We start from the raw sequence: 24,424 nt of genomic DNA on the forward strand, positions 1-24,424 counted from the left end.
GGTTCGCAAGAGAGAGAGAAGAGAGATATCCAACGTAAGATCAAGAGGGGATAAGAGAGGCCGGTAAACTCGTTACGCGCGCGAATCATGCTTATCGTGGATTTCACTTAGGTATTTAGGGTCGACTAGAGAGGGGGAGAATGTAACACAGTGGTACGCGAACGAGGGTCGTGGTCTCGTCGCCGAGGGTGGATTATGCGAAATAACCCCTCTCGGGGCTACGCGCCGCCGATTGTGTACGATAGTTATTTTCCTGGACTGTCGCTGAATGGGACAAGGGAGAGACGGTGGGGTCGGGAGCAGCGTGTGTATACGGCTGGTATGGTCTTCCCGCAGCACAGTTTACCCCCCGGGGACGTATTTGCGGCGCCCTACACGCACGTGCACATACTCCACGGATGTAGCTTGCAATTTGCCTTGCGGCCACTCGACTTCCGGCGAGGGGCTTTTGACGCGCAACAATTTTTCCCCGGCGTCGAGGCCCACCCAGCCCCCCGTACCAAAACCCGGGGATCGCGCGAAATCAAAAGCCACCGGGGGGGAGGGGGACACCTCGTCGACGTCCATCCTCTTCAGACGGTGATTTTGAACGTTGGATCGCCTTAAATGATATCGCGCCTTTGGGAGCCTTATTCGCGAGCGATGAAAACGCCCTTTTACAGATATTTTTTTTTCTTCAATTTTTCAAACTAAGGAGCTAAGAAAATTCTCAAGATCGTGGGGTCAAAGGAAGCAAATTTTTATGGGAGTTTTTAAGTTTAACGAGACTGTACAAACGAGCTTTCGATTCTCTAAAAACAAAGTTTCGATCTCGCGGACAATTTCGTGGGTTTGGTCTGCCGGTCGAAGCGTTAAAAACAAAATTTGAAATAAAATGGAAACAGTGAGAAATTAAAATATCACAGACAGTTTATAGTTTACGTAATTCCGTTCTTCGGAACCCTGTCAAAATATATGTATATCTTGAGTTCGTTTGCGTTTTCAGTTTTCAGTGTTCGGTGAGGTTTGTTTTCGGAACGAATCACGAAAGAATCAAAGGTTTTGGCGCTTTCGCATTATTATTAGAAGCGAAATAATTCTATCGTTGAAACTATGATACGTTGAACGTGCGGTTCAGACTTTGTTCCGTTTGATTATTATTTTTTCCGAGCAATGGTGAGCGCGTTGAGTGCTTCTTGTATCCGAAGAACCGACACGCTATAGCGGAGGAATGCAATTGCTTTCAGGAACGATAGCAAAAGATCATAGATCATCGTGCTTGGAACGATGTTATATTGCATTTATCATTTAGTAAATCAAGGTTTTGAAACGAGCAATCATTTGTGGAACACCCTAATATTTCACAAGTCGCTCGCTATTACGTATATCTAGGGTAGGGCGTAATTCGTGGCACGATGGGAAATGAGTTATTTATAAAAAGGAAATTCTATTTGGTTTATTTTCTATAAAATCGAATTTGAATTTTTATTGATTACGGCGCATAGTGTCTCGACAAAAACACGTTCATTTATTTTTGTTCTTGTAAATATGGTGGCACGGTAGATAATAACAAAACAAGACTATACTTTATTCTATTTATTTAAGCGTGTAATCGTATCATTGAGTTGCGTGTCTGTTATTTCTTTTTCCTGATACATTATTTTCTGTTTGTATTATAATAATGTTGTATAACTTTATCATTACCATTCATCACGTTAAATAAACGTAAATAAAAATGTATATACAGGAAGAGGAACCCAAAATGAGACTTGCGATGCATCGTCGATATTTGTACTTTTCCTTGTGTTCGTTAAAAATATTTCGTTACCAATTAAAATGTACAGATTTGGAAGAATGTTTAGTTTAGCAATAAGTTTTCAATATTTCCTACGAGTTGTAGCAAATTAAAGGTAATTAATGGTGTTAGTTACTGTTGAACTTTTGCCTAAATCACCTCAACCATGCCTCGACTGCTCCTATTAATTCAATATTATTATTAATTAATGAGAGTATCACTCCCCTTTGCAATATTCAATTTCAGGATCAGAAACCTGTCGACAGCCCGAATAGTCGAATTAATAGTAGCAGTCGTATGGCAACCGAAAGATCCAAGTCCAAATTCCTGTTCAAACGATCTTCATCAGATATACAGAGCGTTTCTAAATTGTTAGTGTTTTTCTTCGATCCTATCGACATAAACATATCAAACAAGAATAAAGACGTAAATTAAACGCGTTAATTGCTTGTTCTCTCTGTCTAGGAATCTCCTCGACGTTTGCATAAATTTTAATACGTACAACAGAAGTATTCGGTACCAAATCCAGACCTAACGTTGCTCAAATGTCTGCAAGCGTTAGGATTGGTTTATTCCAAGCATTCGCTATGACAGTCGACGCGCGGACAGAATAATTACGTTGGTTGTAATAAAATCGTCCAATTTAAAGACACTCTGTTACTCCCGATGTTCCCGACACGCCCTATATTTTACATTGGCTTATATGTAATGTCACTGGTGTTAACCGTTAAAGTTCAGCGACTTTGACAGCCGCTCTTTCTGTTTCAGCAACAGAGACCCGATATACCAAGGTTGATACAGCAAATGCATGCTCAGCAACTGCCACAGGGGACAGCGATAGGCGCTCATCCTGGCCTACCCGGACTTCCGGGACTAGGGCCAGCTGCTGGACTTCCGGTGCCGACTTCCGCCTCTGCTGCTCTTATTGGTATTGGCCTGACGCCGGGAGCCGCCACAGCACCCGGTACAACGGCGGCTCATCCACTTTCGATGCTTGGTAAACCGGAACTGCACCGTGGTCAGCCCGACGATTTAAAAAGCAACGGTGGTGAGTAGTCAATTTCTCTTACATCCACCTTGTCTTCCAAGGGCTACGGACACGTAACGATTCTTTCGAAAATACAACTGCCGCGCACGACTGCTCGAACCACGATTCTAAAGCGCGTTGGGGTTGTTGTCCTTCCATGGTATTGCAACGCACACCTCTCGACGATTCAGGTTTTGTACTCCGAGTTTACCCTTTTGCGAATCATATTCACCCTTTCACAGGGCACATTCACCCTTTTGCTAGTAGACGGATCGCCATTGCGGACTGCTAAGTGTTAAACATCGATAAAGACCAGTTTAGAGAATACCCATTTAGTAGAAAGTAGAATTGCTCCAAGTTTAGATACATGCGGAGAAAGTGTGTAACGCCTATCAATGTCTTTTGTTACATACTTTCGATTCGTGAAAGGGTGAATTTGGAGCGTAGGACCTATGAAACCAGAAATCGAGAGGTATCTCCCTCTTTGATAATTAACGCGTTGCAAATAGCCAAAGAAAGTAATTCTTAGGGCGAAATTGCACAACTGTATTTGCATATTTTCGGATCAAGTCACAGACGACTCGGAGCAATTTTTCCAATAATGTCACGTTGCCATCCTTCGACAACGTGACAATCGCTGGCCTCTCGTACGAACTGTTTCGCCACAACCACCGGTACGCTGCATGGACTTGAATTTCTTCTTATCTTATCCTTTCAGATTTACGATACGTTCATAAACAGTATCTAATGTTTTCAAGCCCGATAACGAGCAAAGTATAACGAACTGCGACGAATCTCGTATATCAAGATTAGTAAATTTGTCTTCTTGGGAGGAAGACAAATCGCGTACTAGCTTTTCCGTCCACGCTTCATCCTACGCAAATACATGTCTCTTTTCTCGAATTTGTTTTGTCGTGAGAACATACTGGGTTGTTCGGGAAATGATTTCGATTTCTTACCAACAGAGACGTTAATTATATTTTTAGCCAGTCAACTTTATTCTAAACCGTATTCTCATTATATATTTTCACAGCTGACACTTCGTGGCTTATTTGTAAAAAATTTTGTTCGTTTCTTGGTAAAAAGAAATTGTATTTCTTTGGTATCCCGTCAGTTATGGAAAATCAGATAATGCATTTTTATTATTAAAAAGGTAAGAATGCTGTTCAAACAAGCATAAAATTGTGTGACGTGTTTGGAGAAGATGTTTTAACAGAATGGCAGTGTCAAAACTTTGATATTGAAGGTGCCCCACGTTCTGGAAGGCCAGTTAACACGTTGACTGCCGTGGGGGTCACCGGTGACCATCGACACGGCCAATAGTAAAAATGCATAATTAGAGTAAATATCGATACTGATCAATTTTTCAATAATACCATTGTTACTATAATGCGGAACATCCTATATTAGAAGAAAATTGTTCCTTTTCACGCAGAAGAAAAACGAAATTACTTTCCGAACAACCCAATAGAAACGATGAACCGTTATAACGTTCAAAATCGAGGCTTCTCGTCGACGGTAGAGTATCGTTGAATTCCAGAAGACCTTCTATCATTATCGTGACAATTGGAGCAACCGCCTGGAGATACCCACGTAAAAGTCTCGATCGTAAAACGATCTGGAAAACTACTCGCGAACGTTCTCGATCCCGTGACCCGTAGGGGTTGATCGTCGAAGGGAATCGAATCGCGTACCTCGATCGAACTCCGGGGTTAAACTCCCTATAATTCACGTTACTGCCGGTTAATTTCCACGCTTCCTTTAGCAACGCGTTACCGCCCTCTGGTCGGCTGTTCCAAAAACCGCAGCAGCCTCTCCCGATTTCGTCGGGGCGCCCTCCTTCGTTCCACCCCCTCGACGATCGAATTCCTCCTGCGCCCGCTTCGCGGGAGAATCGTTAAACCCCGGAATACTCGTTATACGCATACCTTTCGCCCTTCCACACGATTTTAATTGCCACCACTGCGGGCAACGCGGCGAGAAAAGAAATTAACGAAATTCCGGCCTTTGGTCACGTTCGAGTGCTGCTTCCCACCCTCTCGACTCTATCCCCCTCTCACGATCCCCTCCCCTGGCCAGTCCCGATATAACGAATCTCGACTGCGAGCTTTCCGCGTCGCGGACTGCCGACCATCGGACCGGATTTTTCCTCTTTTTGTCACCGTCATCCGTTTGATCCCGCTTTCGCGATACCGTTCGTGCCCGAGGGGCTGGAAAAAAAGAGCACGAGTCGAGCGTCGGGGGTGGGATGGGGGTGCGCGCCACCGAAAACTGGGCGATGGGCCACGCGGCCCGCTCGAGGCAGGGGGAGAGGGGGGTGGGAAAAAAAAATATGTAGCCCGACGTGACGCGAGCGTGCGGCTCTCGGCTCGCTCGGCTGGAAATTTTCAAAGCGCTTTTCGGGTATCCGCTTTCGACCGTGGGGACGTAGGGGGTTGGTGGGGTAAAAGGACGCGGGGGTGGCGGTGAACGTGTTTGCGTCACCCTGTTAGCGGACACCGGCGGTTTTGAGCGAAAAGCGCATAAATATGCATGAAGATCATTTATACGGGCGCCGGTCGCCCTTCCCACCTATCCACACTCCCGTCCCCTCCCTGTTCTCTGTATACTCCCTTTTACGGGCACGTTATTAACATTTTATCGGCGGGCGCGGTGGTCGGGATTTTTACGATTTTTTTTTTCTCTCCAACCCCCATGCACAATCCCCCGCCCCGCTATCGTTCCGCCGTTCGACACGTCGAGAGCCGCGGTGCATGAAAAATCATTTTCCCGTGGAAACGTACCGCACGGCTTTTTTGACTGACGATTGTTTGCATTTGTCTCGTTACAGGTCTCAGCTCGACCGAGGAGAGACACGTGAGTAGAAATATTTCGTTCTGTTTTTCCAATCTATTTTTTTTCTCTCTTTCTCTCTTTCTCTCTTTCTCTCTCTCTCTCTCTCTCTCTCTCTCTCTCTCTCTCGCGCGCGCGTTCACCATCGAAGAAGGATAGAGCGTATTTCGAGTTACGAATTTTTCGCGAGTCCGGACGGATTTAGTATTCGAATCGCACCGGGTTAATGGGTTGCCCGCCGTTTTTCCTCGTTTGCGCCTTCGCTTTTTTTTTTCGATTTTTTTCTCATACTCCGGTCCGCGTTTTCGAGCGTTGTTTCTTCGCTTTTAGCTGAAAATCGACCGCCCCCGTTGGAAGCACGCCGGGGTATCGACGCGCGAATCGCGTTTTCGACAATGACGTCGTCGTTCCGGATTAAATTATTAATCGACGTCGATGAGGCGTCGATGGGGGCCGCGCTTTGTCGATGTTATCGAACGTCGCGAGACGGGGGGAAGAACCGGGGCCGTGCGACAGAGGCAACAGAGAGAGAACGAGAGAGAAAGAGGGAGGCGCGCTTTATTTTTCGCGTGTCGTAATTAAGGTTTACTGCGCAAATGAAATTATGTCAGCGCGCCGCTATTTTATCGCGGATGAAACAATAATATGCGCCGTGGTTTATGCCCCCCCCCCGGACCCCCTTCAACCTTCCCCGTCAGTTTCTGTATTTTACGTAACCGGTAAATATTTCTCCGCCGAAACGCAGACAAATCATTTATCGAAACGTCGAGCCAACAATCGGATTATCCATTGAAGTTCAAACGTGCAATCTATCGGGCGCTGGTAAACAAATAAACGTCGATGGGCATTTTTTTCCCCGTTTATCCGTTTCACTGCGATTTTCCCTTCGGAAAATTTTGAAGGGTTTAACGGCGTAGATAAATAATCCAATCGCGTCGAACGATCGAACGGGGTAAAAATTACCCCGGTGCGACGATTAACAAGATTATTTCGATGCACCGCGAAGAACGGAGCCTCCCATCCTTCGTCGACCCTTTTGTTCCTAGCACAATTATTATTTTCTTTTTCTTCCTTCGCCCGCGTACGCTTTAAATTATGCATTTTCGACGACTCTTCCTAATCCCGGTCGCGCCGTGTACACCAGCCGCTCGCGTACGCAACTTAACGTTCCACGGTACAACGTACTCGACGCACGAGTACTCGCGACGTGACCCCACGTGTATTACAGGTACGTTACACGCGTGTAACTTTCCGTGCGCGTGAAGGGTACAACGAGTGCTTTAGCCGTACTTCGCCCACGAGTACGTACTGTACGCGCAATTATGTTTTCGACGGACGCAGAAGAGGTATATAAAGTGGCGGACGGGGAAAGAGAACGACTCGGAAAAAAAATCCCTAACCGGGGTCTCCTCCTCGCGTTTCGACTTTTCCTTTTTCCGGTTTCGCTCCACGCTGCCTCGTCCACGATCCTCGCGATTTTAACCCTCTTTGTCGTAGGACAAAACAATTTGCAACTGAATATTGCTCGGTTTAAATTCACGTTGTTTCGAATCTTACTAAAATATTTTGCAGATACAAACTAGGTGCAATCGCGACACGAGTGTAATATATTGTTGTATGTCTACGAAAACTGCGGTGAAATTCTAATATTAGCTCGCTCGGAATCGGTTCGGTAACGGGTTCGGTCGTAGCTCATGCATAACTCAATCCCACCCTCGCTGCAGATCATCCTTCCAGTCGAGTTACAATGCGTCCAGTACTCGGCTCTTGGCGTCAATTACTGTCAGCCTTAGAACTCTCGTTATCACCCATGTGGTATCTAGAAACTGGCGTACAGGCTGCTTCATAACGCGTGGGGCCTATTGTAAAAAACAATGAGAACAGTTCGTACAAATGTGTCCCATTTTGCCTGTCCGAATCACGGTCATTCCATTTGATACATAAATGTTTTAACATGGGAGAGTAACGAGTCCATTTCAGTCGAGGTTTGAGAGAATTTTACATGATATATAAGAACTTAATCAGGCAACAGACTTCCAAAAAGACTTTAGAAACAAACAGACTTTTGAAAAGCAGATTGTGCCGCCATTTTTATCCTGGACAATCTTGCATTGCGTAAAAGGGGTTAATAACTGTATCGAACTTGTCTCAGAACAATTTGTATAGTCGTCTTCCTATGACTCCAGGATGTTGTTGGGTGTATAGAAAAGAGACTACAGTAGTGATTCTTAAAATGAACCTGTGATTCGTAAATTGAACATTTCTGTCCCTCCTACCTGAGGAATTTCGACTTTCGTCGATTCTCTATGAATCCACGATGTTGTGTTGGCTCTATACAAAGGAGATTACATTAGTGATTCTTAAAATGTACACGTGATTCGTAAATTGAACATTTCTGTCCCTCCTACCTGAGGAATTTCGACTTTCGTCAATTCTCTATGCCTTCAGGATGTTGTGTTGGCTCTATACATAGGAGATTACATTAGTGATTCTTAAAATGTACACGTGATTCGTAAATTGAACATTTCTGACCCTCCTACCTGAGGAATTTCGACTTTCGTCGATTCTGTATGCCTTCAGGATGTTGTGTTGGCTCTATACAAAGGAGATTACATTAGTGATTCTTAAAATGTACACGTAATTCGTAAATTGAACATTTCTCTCGCTACCCACCCCGAATCATTACTGTATACAATAAATAATCAGGTGCCATTTGTTATGAAACGGATCGCGAGTAGTTTCACGCCCGGATCCCGACGCGAGATCATTTTCCACGCGCGTCGATCAACAGCCTCGTTCGTGGTCTCGCGAAACAAAAGCCCCCGAACCAGTTGAACCGTGGCTCGAAATTCCCGGCGGGGTTAGAAACGATACCCGTGCCCGTAGCGAGCGGATAACATTAAAGTTACAAAAGTAATTACAGACGAATGGTAAGCTCGATTGTATCGGGCTCGGGGGATAAAGCCCGCGTGACGGCTTCGGTCCGCGATCCTCGTTCGGAAACTTTTCTTTTCGTAGCCGAGGGGTAGGCGCGCACGGTTCGTCCGTAGAAAATGCAAGTAACGACCTTCTCGCGTAGAACTCGCTCGCGAGTCTCACAAGGGAGACGAAACGAGAGGGACGGAGAAGGGCAAGAAAAAAAAATAATGAAAAGAACGGAGCAGCCATAAAGAAGGAGGAAAAGGGGAGATAGCCAGCGTGTATTATAGGTTTGTCGAGCCTGTAATCATCGCGGGACCGCGAAACGCCCATCGACGCCCTCTCATTCTGCCTCTCGTCATTCTATTTTCCTCTCTCCTTATTCGACCGATCCTCCGGGCAGTTTCCTCGGTTCCCTCGTTCCTGTTCGTTCCCTCGTACCTGGGCGCGCGTGTGCTCGTGTATCCGTGCGCGGTGCGTGCACGTGTGTCTCTTCGTCTCGTTCTCTACCGCGCTGCGCCGACTCTATAATCATTATCAACCTCTTCCCAAAGCATCTTCCTTCCATTCCTTTTCTCGTCTTTTTTTTTTTTTTTGCCTTCCTTCCCAAGCCATCCTCCGTGCTCCTACCCCTTTACTCCTCCTAGTATCGCGCTTCCTTTAATTCTCTTTCTTTGGTCCGTACGCGGCGTTCGTAGCCGGGCCCCCGGGGGCCGATCCCCTCGTGTTTTCCTCTTTTCTTCGTGGCTTTTACGTACACACTCGCGGACACGCTGTCCACCGCCAATTCCGTTTACGCTCCGTTACGAATCGAACGACGGTCGGGGAACGCGACGCGTGCCGGCCGCGCGAACACCCACCGGAAATCCTCGTTTCATCCAACGCCCGATATTATTCCTACAACTTCTCTGTATTCGAGCGCCTCTGCGAGTCGAAACTTTGCTGAATACCGCTTGGATAACTTGGACTTGAAATATTATTCGAATACTATACGAGTTCTTGATTCGTGGATCTAACAAGGAAAGCGTTATACATGGCTCTTCTGTATTCGAGCTTTTCTACGACTCAAATCTTGCCGAATACCGTTCGAATACTGTAGAAATTCTCGATTCATTGGGATTCATTTGGGACTCCAATATGGGTCTAACAAGAGGAGCATCAGACATGACACTTCTGTATTCGAGTGCTTCTACGATTCAAATCAAGTTCTTGATCCATTGGGTTTAACAAGGGAAGCTCCAGACATGACTCCTCTGTATTCGAGCTCTTCTACGACACAAATCTTGTTGAATACTATGCCGATTCTGGATCCATTGGGTCTAATAAGGGAAGCATCAGACATGACTCTTCTGTATTCGAGTGCTTCTACGGCTCAAATCTTGTCAAATTCCGTTCGAATACTACTTGGATATCTTGGGTTAGAAATATTATTCGAATACTATACGAGTTCTTGATTCATGGATCTAACAAGGAAAGCGTTATACATGGCTCTTCTGTATTCGAGCTTTTCTACGACTCAAATCTTGTCGAATACCGTTCGAATATTATTTGGATATCTTGGGCTAGAAATATTATTCGAATACTATACGAGTTCTTGATTCGTGGATCTAACAAGGAAAGCGTTATACATGGCTCTTCTGTATTCGAGCTTTTCTACGACTCAAATCTTGCCGAATACCGTTCGAATACTGTAGAAATTCTCGATTCATTGGGATTCATTTGGGACTCCAATATGGGTCTAACAAGAGGAGTATCAGACATGACTCTTCTGTATTCGAGCTCTTCTACGATTCAAATGAAGTTCTTGATCCATTGGGTTTAACAAGGGAAGCTCCAGACATGACTCCTCTGTATTCGAGCTCTTCTACGACACAAATCTTGTCGAATACTATGCCGATTCTGGATCCATTGGGTCTAATAAGGGAAGCATCAGACATGACTCTTCTGTATTCGAGTGCTTCTACGACTCAAATCTTGTCAAATTCCGTTCGAATACTACTTGGATATCTTGGGTTAGAAATATTATTCGAATACTATACGAGTTCTTGATTCGTGGATCTAACAAGGAAAGCGTTATACATGGCTCTTCTGTATTCGAGCTTTTCTACGACTCAAATCTTGTCGAATACCGTTCGAATGCTATCTGGATAACTTGAGCTTGAATTTTTATTAAACTCTTTCACTTATAATTGAAAGCAATTCTATGGGGGATCGCAAGCATCAACGTACGTGACACATTTCTAATCCAGATTTTTAGTAACTACCAGTGATGTTAAACAATTCAATTTCTCGACGTTTTTCAGAAAATATTTCGAAATTGTGACGATAGGAGCGTACGCCTTTCTGGGCTAGTTGCAGAATTTTTTTCCGCTGCACGAAGCTCGTCGATACACGGGGGGACACCTGCGTGGAAATTATCCAGTGTTCCGATTACCAATCTAACACTGGCTCGCCCTATTACGTTCGAAATTGGGACTTCGTGACTAGACGTTAATCAAGCTCTCCTATTCGAACCAGAATTCGGGAAACCCGTACAGATTATGATTACACTCTGACAGAGTAGGATTCGGGCCACGAAAAAATTTGGAATGCAAAAATGAAAAACTCGGGAGGATGGAATCATCAGGGTAGAATCGAAAAAAAATCGCGACTCTAAAAATACAATAGAACAATACGAGATACTCGTGTACGAGGCTCGTAGAATTTTTCGAAATATTTTGAACTTTATCTTTCACGTTCATAATATATGGATTTTAATATACACCCTTGTTTACACTGGAACCTCGTTATATTACATAGAGCAATAAATCAATATCGTAAACCGCGTTGAATACTGATTATAGAAACGATGGACGATGCAATAATGATGTAATATTCCAATAATTACGTGCACGGCTTTTCATTTTTTATAGAATACGTTATAATACGTAATAGCCAGTACGCGTGGCCTTTCGACCGTTAAGGGTTAATAGCGTGTTCGAGGATGCGTGTGCTCTCATGCCCGTTCTACCTGATCCCATTAAAACGAATCAAAGAAAGGCATTTAATATTGCTCTTCGCTCGTTGTTAATTTCTAGCGATCTTTCGCTGACGGGGGGAATTTGTTGTTTCGATAGAGCACCGTGGAATTTATTATTGGAACGATTCCTTTTTTTTTTCGCTCGCGGATGATAAGAGAGAATTGAAAACCTCTATTCGAAGGTAGAGCGGGAATCGTTATTCCGTGTTTCGAAACCATTACAGCCCATTCGTGCGCGATGTTGGAGATGTTTTATTCAAGAACGCGAAGCGTTGAAAATTACGTTTCGATGCCTTTGAAACGGGGCGTCCGGCCGGCGCGGCGCGCCTCGCCGCGGCGAATTCGAAATCGATTATCGCGAACGTGAACGCGCTCGCGTGACAATTGATAATAATCGTCGACGCAGGTAATTACGGTTTTGTCACGTTGATCGGACCGCAGGAAACTGGTGGGTAATCCGTTGTTTCAGTCCACGCCAGTTGTCTGTTATTTAACTAGAGATTAACGGCCCTGTGTAAACCTATATACTTCTGTCCCTGCGATGTGTCTTCGTCGAGTAGCGTCGGGACGCTTCTTCGTCGGCTGAAAGTGTCGGAAACGTGATCAAAGTTCAAAATTATGGTAATCCAGGGGTTTCGAGGTTGTTAAAATAAAAATTTCAAGTTCATAATGGCGATATCAATACGCGGTACATAGTGGCCTATAAAGCGATTTATATCTCTTCTTTTTGTGGCCTTTTTTTAAAGATAAATTAAGTCTGTACAACAGATTTCGATAAAATATATTTGTAATAATGTTTCGGTACTAAATAGATAAAGAGACGTATAGATCGGTGGTTCGATTCTGTTTCAATAGATTAACGGCGATGTACGGGTGCGCTTACCAATTACAAACCGAGCCACGCCGAAGGAAAGAAATGTTAAAACAATTTTATAGATTAAAAAACTAGAAATCAAAGCGTCGGTCTCTATTGCTCAATAATAGCTTTCTTACCGTAATAAGTCGAGGGTCTGATATATCGGAGGGCGGGGCCCGACTGCCGGTGCGTTTCTACGTTTTTTGTTTCATTCTCTTTCTCATTTTTTAATAATGCTCTCGGTTCCAACATCAATTATGGACATTATTAACCCTTAACGATCGTGAGGCCACACGTAGCGGCCATTATGGTTGCACTATAAAACCGAGGGACCGTTCTTGGCGGCTGTAAAATTTATATAAATCAATTAATTTCTATTTTCATGCAAATAAACCAGTTCGCGTTGCTCCTTTTATCGTTCTTATCGATGTTTGCTCTACGTTTACCCAATATACTTTCGCTGAATTACAAACGATTCGACGCTCGTGCTTTGTTTTAATTATTTTTCTATCACTTTCGTTTCTTTCGAGCGATCAGTTTCGTACGTGTAGCGGAATTCGATAAAATAACTTTCGTTTAAATCAGTTTTCTCCTTACGATAAAATAGCGGCGCGGATCGAAAACTTCTGTACTCTTGTTTGAACGAACGTTCATGCAACGAATGTAGGATTTGCGCGCGTAATACTTTTAAACGAGTCTGTACGTTTTCCCCCGGGACCCAGACACGATCGAAACTCGTTCCTATCTGTCGCGATCTTCGTCCAGGAGGGAAGTTATGCGAAGCACAACGCGCGACGCGTAATTTTCGTCACGTTACAGAGAAGCTCGATATCGCCTGGCGATAAGTACAGTCGTCCACGGACACCGCAGGAGACGCACCATTCCCATCATTCTCAGAATCACCATGACCATCCCATGCACATCAAGAAAATGAAAAAGGAACAGGATAAAGACATCGGTCACGTAAGTGCAGACATTCTTGTCCCGCGTCGTCTACCAGAATCGTTCGTTGCTCGTACGTCGAGACGTTTTATTTAGCAGTTAACCCGGAGAAACGACGATAACGCAATTATCGTTGCATAAAGTACGGGGCGCGGAGGCAACGTTGTACCGCGGTTCGGGACTTCAAACAAGATAACGCTGATTAGCCTTACCAATATGTAACTTGGGTACGCAAACTGTGGGAAGTGTATTCTTTAAACACGGTTTTCGATGGTAGTAAATCCCTCGTTTCGTCGACTCTTCGTCAAACAATGTTAAATTTCGTGAATCACGTACTCGACACGAATATTAAAAGTCTCAGGGAATATTCCTAATCCTTAACAAACGACGACGGAGACGGTTCGTTGTTTAACCGTTTCGCGTATCCTTCAATGACTCCGGTAACAATCTTCGATTTAATCTCCTCGAATGCTGTTTTATACGGTTTTCTAAAAAAAAAGAACGCGATTGCGTATCGCGCGCACAAACACGACGCGACTCGGAAACGTACGTTTCTCCGGCGGGGCTGTAAATTTATTTACTAAATTCGATAAAATTTTTACGATCAACAGACACGTCTATGTTCTACTTTTTCTCTCTGGTTGCTAATTTTTAACCCTTTACACTCGTATTTATATTTGAGAAGGAGTCAACTCGGAATTTTGTTTCATACGCGATCGAAACGAAAACGTTTTTATGGAAACGTGTTACAATTTAACTTGTTGGTTTAGTAGAAAAATACACAAATTTAATCTGCGTCTCACCCCCTCTTGAACAGTGAAAATCTACATAATATGTGTATGTAAAAAATAAATAAAACTAACTTCTAAATTGGATGGACACACATAGAACACACAGGAACACTAAAGGCTAAAATAACGTTGTACTGCATAAAATATGAGGCTTCAGTATATTTTTTATTACCAGCCTTTACGAATGTATGAAATATAGTTCCAATATCCCGTAGGGATTTATAAAAATTATTTATTATAAAATTCCGTAACTGAAGAGGAGCCACCGTACAAAATTTTAAGTAAGTCGGATGAAAATTGACTCCGTTATTGAGCCAGCCAGTTTGAAAAATTGCTAAAAATTTGTTAGACGAATTGCTCGTGTAATAGACGTATTTCTGATGCTGCAGAGCGACGGCGAGAAAAGCGATCAGGATCTAGTCGTGGACGACGCGAGCGAGGGACCAACCAGTCCGGTGGTGAATGGCACGTCGTCCCCTCGGGAAAACGGTTTGGACAAAGTGGTGCCAGCGATGGGTGCCGGGGTTCAGACGAAGAAGGACGTGCCACCTCACTCGCCCAGGAGTGGAACCAGCAGCAACGCCAGCACACCGTCAGCGAAGAAGATGGAGGAACGGGAGAAGCCAACGACACCGATCTCGAAACCGATGACGCCAACCTCGGGCTCCGCGCTGGGTGGATCTGGTCTGAAGCCCTCAGGATCGGCCAAGATACACCAGGGACCACCGCCTCCTGGCGTACCGAGCGCCTATCCGCCACACTATCCACCCGGTCCGCCGCCGCACCATCTGGGACCAGCTGGCCAACATCCACACGTCGACATGATGAGTTATAATGGCTACGTGGCGCCTAGAGCACCACCTTCGCTACAGCAATTGTACGACCCCCATGTGGCTATGAGGACTACCATGGGATCGGTCGGTGTACCCGGAGGCAAACCGTGAGTAGACATACCTACTACGTTCCATCATCAAACGCGAGATTCCCAGACCTTATCATTTTTCGTGCAATTCGTTCGGTATTGACTCGTTTCCTGCATCAAATAGTCACTCGCTAACGTTCACCAATTTCTGAAACTGCATCGACCCACAGTGGGGCCATTGCATGCCAAACGCGGCAGAAAGTGGTTTTATACAAATATACCCACAATGAAATAATGATTCACTAATAGTTAATGGGACACATGGGCCATGATTTAGTGTGATTTTTTTTATCATTTGTCGATTTTTGATACGACTACGTGATTTTGAAACGTTCAATCTTAAAATCATCCAAAATTATAATCATCGTTTATTGTTGCTTTGATTCTTCAAAGTAAATGATGAGTAATTGAATTAAATGTACTTAGTACGTATTTAAATTACGAATGAAGAATCAGATGAAGAATCATTCATAGATTCATAAATTCTTTCGTTTTCTCTTCGTAAAGGTCGTGTCGTCTATTCGCTAATTGCCATCTTCTCCTGAAACGGGACTTCAAAGTTGCAATTTTTGTTTTCAAAATTTTCTGGTACTCCAGAGAATAATTATCCTGGCTCATTAAGGGCCACTCTGAAAATTCTAGTTTATTTTCAAAATCATGATTTTGATGCTGTGTCATGATGTTATAAAACTGCATCATTAAAAACACACGTACTCCTGATGAACCTTAGGATTTAAAAAAAAATGTCACTCTATTAAAATGATACTTTTGCTACGAAAACTGTATTAACAAACTGTATAGAAGATGAAGAAAAATGGCGGATTTCAAATATATATATCTGTACTTACCTACTTCAATTGGAAATTCCATTATTTTAACACTAAATATTTCACTCACAACATACAAGTTAGGAACGTCAAACGACAAATGCACCAAATTCGTGATCATTTTATGCTTTTATAGCATTCGAAGCAAAAACAATGAAATGTATGCATTGTTTCCTAGTTTTTATGTATTTTTGAGAATCGTAACAATACTCGCAATCGCCGACGCACGCACGTGCCGAAACAGTTGATCATCTTTATATTTTTCGCAGTAGCAGCTAGTAGCAGCTAATTTTTTTTTTAAAAAAAAGGTAAGGCTTAAAATGAACACTGAATCACACTGCATTCATAATTAAAAATTAAAATGAAAACTGAACATGTTCAATTAGTTATAACTCAAAAATTGTTGAAGATATAAAAGTGTACTTTGGTGTAATTTAAATACGTACTAAGTACATTTAATTCAATTACTCATCATTTACTTTGAAGAATCAAAGCAACATTAAACGATGATTATAATTTTGGATGATTTTAAGATTGAACGTTTCAAAATCATGTAGTCGTATCAAAAATCGACAAATGATAAAAAAAATCACACTAAATCATGGCCCATGTGTCCCATTAACTATTAGTGAATCATTATTTCATTGTGGGTATATTTGTATAAAACCACTTTTTGCCGCGTTTGGCATGTAATGGCCCCACTGTGCGACGTGGCGAACGTTGCAAGTCTGGTTGCTCAAAAGTACGTGTACACCTCCGTAATTCTTACTACTATCTAAAAAAAATTATGAAATATTTCATAAACTCGATTAAATTTCATGTATGCCGGTTTGTACACTATTAGAGAACGCATTTAACCGATAGTTCATCAAATAACTCGCCTACAATAATAAAAAACAATTATATCTTCTTCTCATCAATATATCCGCTGTGTGTTTTTATAACTGCACTTACGAGTCGTGGCATTTTGGATGTTAGTTTTTTCATTATTTCACTGCCAATCAGATTCCACTCCGATTATAAAATTTCCCATAAATGTTTTTCCGATTTTGGACATCGTTTTCGGACTTGTATATCCAAGTGATCCCCAAAGTTTTTCTATGGGGTTCAAGTCGGAAGATTGGGGTGGTCGTTCCATTACTTTTACATTAGAATTTTCTTCTAACTGTCGTAAATAATTTCGACATATTTTTGCGGTGTGTTTTGGATCATTGTCGTGCATAGATGTGAAATTATTTCCAATTATTCTGTGCCTCTTTTTTTAAAACACCGCTGTACTTCGATTTCTAAACGATTTAAAAACATTGAATATTTCTCTCTCTGTTTCATTCACTTTCGCCTGTAATGCGATCAAGCTTCTAGTACTTCCCTCGATAAAAACGATTAACGAGGGATCGCTGTACTTATCAAAATTATGCTCGAAGGCATTCTTTATTTTTTTAAAAGGAAAATTCAGACGACTGTTTTGAATTCGACCCTGAACGAGCGTACGAGGTCGGAAGTTAACGATTACAAAGATATTTTTAAAATAATTTCTAATGTAAATGACTGAGCTCGGAGCGTGTAATCGATGAATGAGTCAGAGTGACACACTGTAGTTATTGTACCATTAAGCGCTGTAATAACACGTTCTCGTGTATCTTTGATTGTCGTTACCGGCTCGCGATAAACTTCACTTTTTAGATTTCGAAATGTTGGGTGTTTCGTTTAAAAAAAAAGATCAAGGTGATCTTCATATCTCGGTAAAAGAGCAAGATAACTAAAAACTGATTACTATGCCGTGTATCCCTGCGTTTCTATCGCGCGACGTTCTTGTGAAACATTTTTTCAAGCAGCTTACGCTTGGACGTTAATCTAAAGTAGTCAATTTGAAAACGATTACTAGAGTTCGAATTTAACGAAATACATTGCAAGAAACATGGGTGTTAAGTTGTTCTCGAGATATTGTCACTCGTTGGAAAACGTTACTTTATAATAGATAATCGAAGCGACCTCCATTAGCGGCCACACGAGTTGATATCCCGTATCATTGATTGTATCACGCGTACAATCACTCTCGACTGATTTTTTTCTGATATACTAGGCTTGTTGCAACCTTTTTTACACGTTGTTGTAACTCATAAATATTTTGCACTGTTCATATTACGTGGGGGAAGGCTGTAGACAATCGATAAGATTTTCTAATCCACTTCCTGTGTACAAATTATTAGTTACATTGTATTATAATTCCGATCGATTTGAAGCCACCTTACGTGTTAAAATTATAAATGTACGAACTGTTACATAAATAGTTCTTAAATAAACTATCGTGCATCAAATACTTTCATACGAAAGTTGCATCATATTAACATTAGAACTACCAAACCGGTCAAAATGACCCATTCGTAATTTCTAATAAAACCTGTAAAAAATTTACTCGACTGAATTTTTGGAAATTTATCGTAATTTTCTATAAGAGAATGAATAAACACTTATTTCCATTGCATTATACATTTCTTCACGCACCTATCGTTTCAATTACCTTGATACAAATAAACACACTATAATTGTCGGTAGTTCTAGTGTTAAACAAAAAAAAAAATTGAGGAGTTTATATAGGACTATTCACATTTTTTAATAAATTAGGTATTGTTTTGTGGCTAAGAAGAAATCAAATATCTAACGTTTACAAGAATCTCCCCAGACCATTCTGAACACATTTTTTTTTATGTTACTCTTTTAACTTTTCACGGTGATTGCAAATCCGAGTAAACGTATCTCGAAGATTTGGTTGTGAATTTAATTTAAATTCGAGAATCTGTCTTACCAATTTCAAAACGTATTTCAAACATCTGTAACCAATGATTTAGCCACCCATTGTAATTTATGGCACATCTTAAAGCAGCTGATCAGATATCATTATTTTCGAATACTTTGCGGAGATTTTTGGCAGCCGCTTGCACATTATTCTTCATTCGGTACACGCGAAGCACACAACGATGCAAATGCATTTTGTTAGGGAACGCGCGTCGCTCTATAAATTTGCCGCAAAGAAATATCTCGTTCCCTCGTGAATCGCGCCAGAGAACGTTGTATATTTTCCTTATTTATTACGAGCAATATCGTTCATTGTGTGCTCAGAAACAGAACTTGTTCGCAAATCTAATAATATAACGAGGTGACCGAATATTAAGAGATCGGAATTCACAACTGTTAGAAACAGAATCTCTGCAGTTTGAACGTGTTTGCGCTGTCGGATGATCGACTCTGTGTACTTTCGACGGAAGTTTCAACGTTCCCCAGCGTTGTTCGTACGAAAGTTAGGCTGGTGTTTCATCCACGATCGGTGGAAATCGTTCTCGGCGCTAACGCAAATTCCATGGAGTCCATTATTTCCGAAAAGATTAGACGACCGGGCAAAGTGATTGGCAGAATTTGTGATTCCGTGAGAATGACTATCTCCGCGGCGCAACTTTCGAAGGGAGGAGATTGTTAATTTAGCTTGGAATTTAACTGACAGTGACTAACGGTTTAAAGTGACCCATGGTCCAGCATCGAAGATTTGTTAGCGCTCGAGCACCCATCCCATTCGAGGCCAGATTTTTGTTTTTACGATGGCAACACGTTTTCTAGCCGGGTTGACCATTTGCGGACGACGACTTTTTCAGCCAGTTTTTGCAAATTTGTCGAGTGTCTTACATGGTACAATTAAATTATGTTACAAAAACGTTATATTTCAATGCTTTATCCAGATTCGCACCTTTATGAATATAATTTTAGAAAAACTAAGATCTGTAGTTTCGCTTGGTATGATAATTTATAAAACGTTGACCCAAGATGCATTCTTGTCTTATCTGGACATGTATCACGAAAATAGGTCGTCTCATGTCTTCCCCCTGGTTTGTTTCGACTAGAACAAACTTTGCAATCCTTCTTTGTGCCAATAAGAATTACATGAAGCTTTCCGTTTAGACGAATTTCTTCAGAGTTGGACGCCGAACTTGAAGATCTATCTCGTAGTTGACGAATATCTCTTCTCAATTTCTTGACCAAAATTTTGCGAAAGTTCGAATGTGTAACTGGCTGTTCGTTTCTCTGCCTTTTCACATGTTTGTAGAGAATGTACGAATTAATTAAACAGATTTCCAGTTCCCAGAAAAATAATTTTCTCTCACTCGCCACTCGTCCTGCCTCGCGAAACGTCGTGGCGACCAAGAGTCGCTTCTCGTGCGCAAAGGATTAATATTAGCTCTGAAATTCTTTCTCGTCGAGCGGGACGAATAATTCTTTCCAAATTACGTGTTTTATAAACAGGACGTCGGGCAACGAACAATGAAACAAACTATAATTATTTACTTTAGCGATTCCTCGCCAATTTCGATGACCTTGAAATATGTTGTCAAGGTCGCTGTTATGGAGATTTTTTCTCCATACATATAACCGCCGCTGGGCCTTAGTTTCCGAGATTTTTCTTCAAAAAGATCGCTGCTACTACGATGAATTCTGTCTATACGTACAGTGACTGGGGCAGCGTGTGTGTAAGCGTTGAATCGCCGATTGTTTATTATAATAAACAAATTTTACCCAAACCTTACTTAAACCTAACTATTCTACCTAGTAATTAACATAATGGATTAGGTTTAGGTTAGATTCTCTTATACCGGCCACGCATTCATCTTCTATTTCAATTTTCTATATTAAGATTATCCGACATTAGCTTGACACAGTACACATTATTTGTCGTTGGTCGTCATGATTTTAATACAAGAATACCTGCATCTTTTGATATAATGGCAGACATGTTTCCAATTTCTGTTAATAATAACGGCAATAATAATAACAATAATGATAATGATAATATAGAATAAAGTTTAATATTTTATCTCCGACTCAACCCGAGGCTAATTCAGACATAAAATTATTTTTCCAAATGTCTCGAAAACGAAGGGCGAGCGGCGGTAACACGTAGAAAGAAGAAATCTTCATAACAGTGACCTTGACAACATATTTCAAGGTCATCGAAATTGGCGAGGAATCGCTAAAGTAAATGATTACAAACAAACTTATTTATTTCATTTCTCGCGAATACGAGCTGGAGCAATCATGTATGATTTCTTTCAATTAAAATCCTCGGTCAGATCTTTTTCAATTAAATCGTAGATCAACGCGCGAACTATCTTACCTTGTCGCTCGATATCGATATCTTTTAGGTTTGGCAAGTGACGCGCGTTCCGAGGCTCCGAAGCCAGTTCTCCAAACAAATCTAAATTGAACGAAGGCTAAGTAACTACCAGCTGTTTGCGTTCGCGTGGATCAAAGCCGCCTCGGTGTCGACCGTGTCTCGAGATAAGATAATTTGATTGCCCGTCGTTTTCATATTTAACGACGGATATCGAAAGGCAATATTTAGAGAGTTTACGGGGCGACGAAAAAAAAAAAATTTGTTCAACGAATCTCCCCGAGAATTCTGCGCAGAACGTCGAAGTTTTTCGGGTTCACCGTTCTCGAGACGATAAGAGAACGCTCATTTTTGTTTGTCGAAGATTTCGTTTTTCACGCCTGGAAGTTGCATATCGCGATACGGTCGATTCCCCCAGTCGAACACTTTGTATTTTTGACGAAAGATCGGACGCCGATACGCGAACGCGGCATAATGTGGTTTTTGTTAACGTTGTTTGTCGTTCGTATGCTCGGAGGCGGGGCTCGTTATCTGCGATTTTGTTTGCTATGAAAATTCAGCGATCCTCCATTGTTTATTGTAGCTGGGAACGGTTAAAATACGACGCGTTATCGATATATTTACTTTAGAACAAATGTCTGTGCAGCGAGATTAATGTTCAAGATAAAGACCGATAGGCCGTACGCGTTATACATAGACGAAGTAAATGCCTTTTTTCTGTTACGCTAACGTATCACGATAACGCGACCGAGAAACGCGTAGATAAACGTACATAGAAGTGACGCGATATTTAGACGAGCACTTGGGACTCTTATTATTGGGTGGCTGCATACGAAACATCGACTTACCTTATTTACGTGGATGTTATTTGTTTCCTATTCCGCACATGTTTCTTTATATATTTGGAAATGAATATTCAAGGTGGACAAAGTTATTGGTACCATCTGTTTTTTGTAAGAAAGTGTGTTGCTGGTGATCGTAGAAAAGTCTTAGAGTGCATAGGGTTAACATTCCGAGTGCTGGACTTCGTAGCCTGTGCCGGAGTCATTTGTGACTCGCTTGGAAACACTTACAATCAAGTAAATAAAACACGTTTGTATGCTTTTTCTCCTGTGTTCTGTCCGTTTTGCTCGCAAACCTACAATGCTGTACATAGGTATTGGCACAGCATGGTTGTGGTGGTACAGATGCTTATAACTACTAAATAAATTGATTTGAAGGAAAAACTTTTTGACATGTTCATTTATTATCTATTTTATAGGTAGAATGTACCAGTACATTCGTCCACCCATAAAATGTTCAATACATTTTCGTTCCTGTTTTGTGAATCAATTTATTTATATTATTGCTTTTGTTATGTAATAAACTAAAATAAATAATAAATGAATACGTCAAAAAGTTTTACCTTCAAATCAATTTGTTTAGTAGTTATAAGCATCTGTACCACCACAACCATGCTGTGCCAATACTTATGTCAACACTGTATACAGGGTGTTCGGCCACCTCTAGCAAAAATTTTAATGAGCGATAGTAGAGGCCAAAATAAGACGAAAATCAAGAATACCAATTTGTTGATGGAAGCTTCGTTAAAAAGTTATTAACGTTTAAAGTGCCGCCCTTACTGAATTTTTTTCTCGAAAATGCGCAAGATTTCGGGGGTATGTCTATTCACCAAAAATGACTGTAATTGAACCCTACAACCGAAAATAATTTTTCCACAACGATTTGCAATTTTTTAATTTTCTCGAATAATTTCACACCTTCTCTATTTTTTTTCTCGATAGTGGGCAGGATTTCGTGGGTATGTCTAATGACAAAAACTGATTGTAATTGACCCCCGCAACCGAAAATAATTTTTCCACAATGATTTGCAATTTTTTTTCTCCGTTGAAAAATTTAGGCACCTAATTGGATTTTCAGTAAGGAATTTTTTTCTCGAAAGTGCGTACAATTTCGGAGGTATGTGTAATGATAAAAAATGATTGTAATTGATCCCCGCAACCGAAAATAATTTTTTTAGAACGATTTGAAAAATTTTTTTTCGCCGAAAAATTTCAGCACCTACTCGATTTTTTTTCTCGAAAGTAGATAGGATTTCGGAGGTATGTGTACTCACCAAAAATGATTGTAGTTGACCCCCGCAACCGAAAATAATTTTTCCAGAACGATTTGAAATTTTTGAATTTAATTGTTAATAACTTTTTAACGAAGCTTCCATCAACAAATTAGTATTCTTGATTTTCGTCTTATTTTGGCCTCTACTGTCGCTCATTAAAATTTTTGCTAGAGGTTTGCCGAACACCCGGTATAGCTGAAATTAATCCAGCGAATCGATTCGAAAGCAGAAAGGTACTAGTGAAAAAACAAAAGGGGTACGTCGATCGACAGTCCCATCGATCGGGGGCAGTAGACACAAGACGTAGGGTGCGTGTGCCTCGAGGCGTGTGACGAGTCAAAATTGACTCCGGCACAGTACTCTGAGAGGGTTAACGTGGATTTTTTCTGGAAATTGGAAATCAATGTATCACAAAAACGAGTGGGAAGTGTCCCATCGATCGGGGGCAGTAGACACAAGACGTAGCGTGCGTGTGCCTCGAGGCGTGTGACGAGTCAAAATTGACTCCGGCACAGTACTCTGAGAGGGTTGAGATGGAGTTTTTCTGGAAATTGGAAATCAATGTATGACAAAAACGAGTGGGAAGTGTCCCATCGATCGGGGGCAGTAGACACAAGACGTAGGGTGCGTGTGCCTCGAGGCGTGTGACGAGTCAAAATTGACTCCGGCACAGTACTCTGAGAGGGTTAAGATGGATTTTTTCTGGAAATTGGAAATCAATCGATGATATTTCGGCTCGAAAGTCGAAAAGATTCGCGATGCAGACGGTAGTCAGCTCTATTAACTTATCTAGTTTCGCTAAACGTGCACGATGTTTAGATCGGTAATCGGCTGTCCGGAACACGGCGGTGCGGGTATCGTCGGTAAACACGGCTTGTTCACCTCACGAGTCGCATTTTTCTCGATGTTCCAGTGCGTACAGCTTCCACGTGTCGAGCGAGGGCCAGATGCAGCCGGTGCCCTTCCCACCGGATGCGCTGATCGGACAAGGGATACCGCGTCATGCGAGGCAAATTAATACTCTCAGTCACGGGGAGGTCGTGTGCGCCGTCACGATCTCGAATCCGACCAAGTATGTGTACACCGGCGGCAAGGGATGCGTCAAGGTCTGGGACATTGGACAGGGCGGTACAGGAAGCACGAAGTCGGTATCGCAACTCGACTGTTTGCAGCCTGATAACTACATCAGGTCAGTGGTTCTCTCAACAAACTAACCTAACAATTCCAAATTTTAATTTTGT

At 41.9% G+C, this 24,424-nt stretch overlaps 1 protein-coding gene across 3 annotated transcripts in view; it reads left to right on the forward strand.

The window, feature by feature from the left end:
* Positions 1-24,424, forward strand: part of LOC122400412 (protein groucho-like) — a 106,353-nt gene that overhangs the window by 75,216 nt on the left and 6,713 nt on the right. The window contains exons 6-10 of one of the 3 annotated variants that reach the window (XM_043401866.1): positions 2,525-2,822; positions 5,632-5,657; positions 13,247-13,390; positions 14,550-15,100; positions 24,097-24,372. In XM_043401866.1, the coding sequence (XP_043257801.1) occupies positions 2,525-2,822; positions 5,632-5,657; positions 13,247-13,390; positions 14,550-15,100; positions 24,097-24,372 (1,295 nt within the window). Of the gene's footprint in view, positions 1-2,512; positions 2,823-5,631; positions 5,658-13,246; positions 13,391-14,549; positions 15,101-24,096; positions 24,373-24,424 lie in introns of all 3 variants that reach the window. The other 2 variants (XM_043401867.1, XM_043401868.1) reach the window with 2 other exon arrangements.

This window comes from Colletes gigas, unplaced genomic scaffold, assembly GCF_013123115.1.
Source record: "Colletes gigas isolate AHSC1104 unplaced genomic scaffold, ASM1312311v1 Colletes_gigas_Sc00018, whole genome shotgun sequence".
Lineage (NCBI taxonomy): Eukaryota > Metazoa > Arthropoda > Insecta > Hymenoptera > Colletidae > Colletes > Colletes gigas.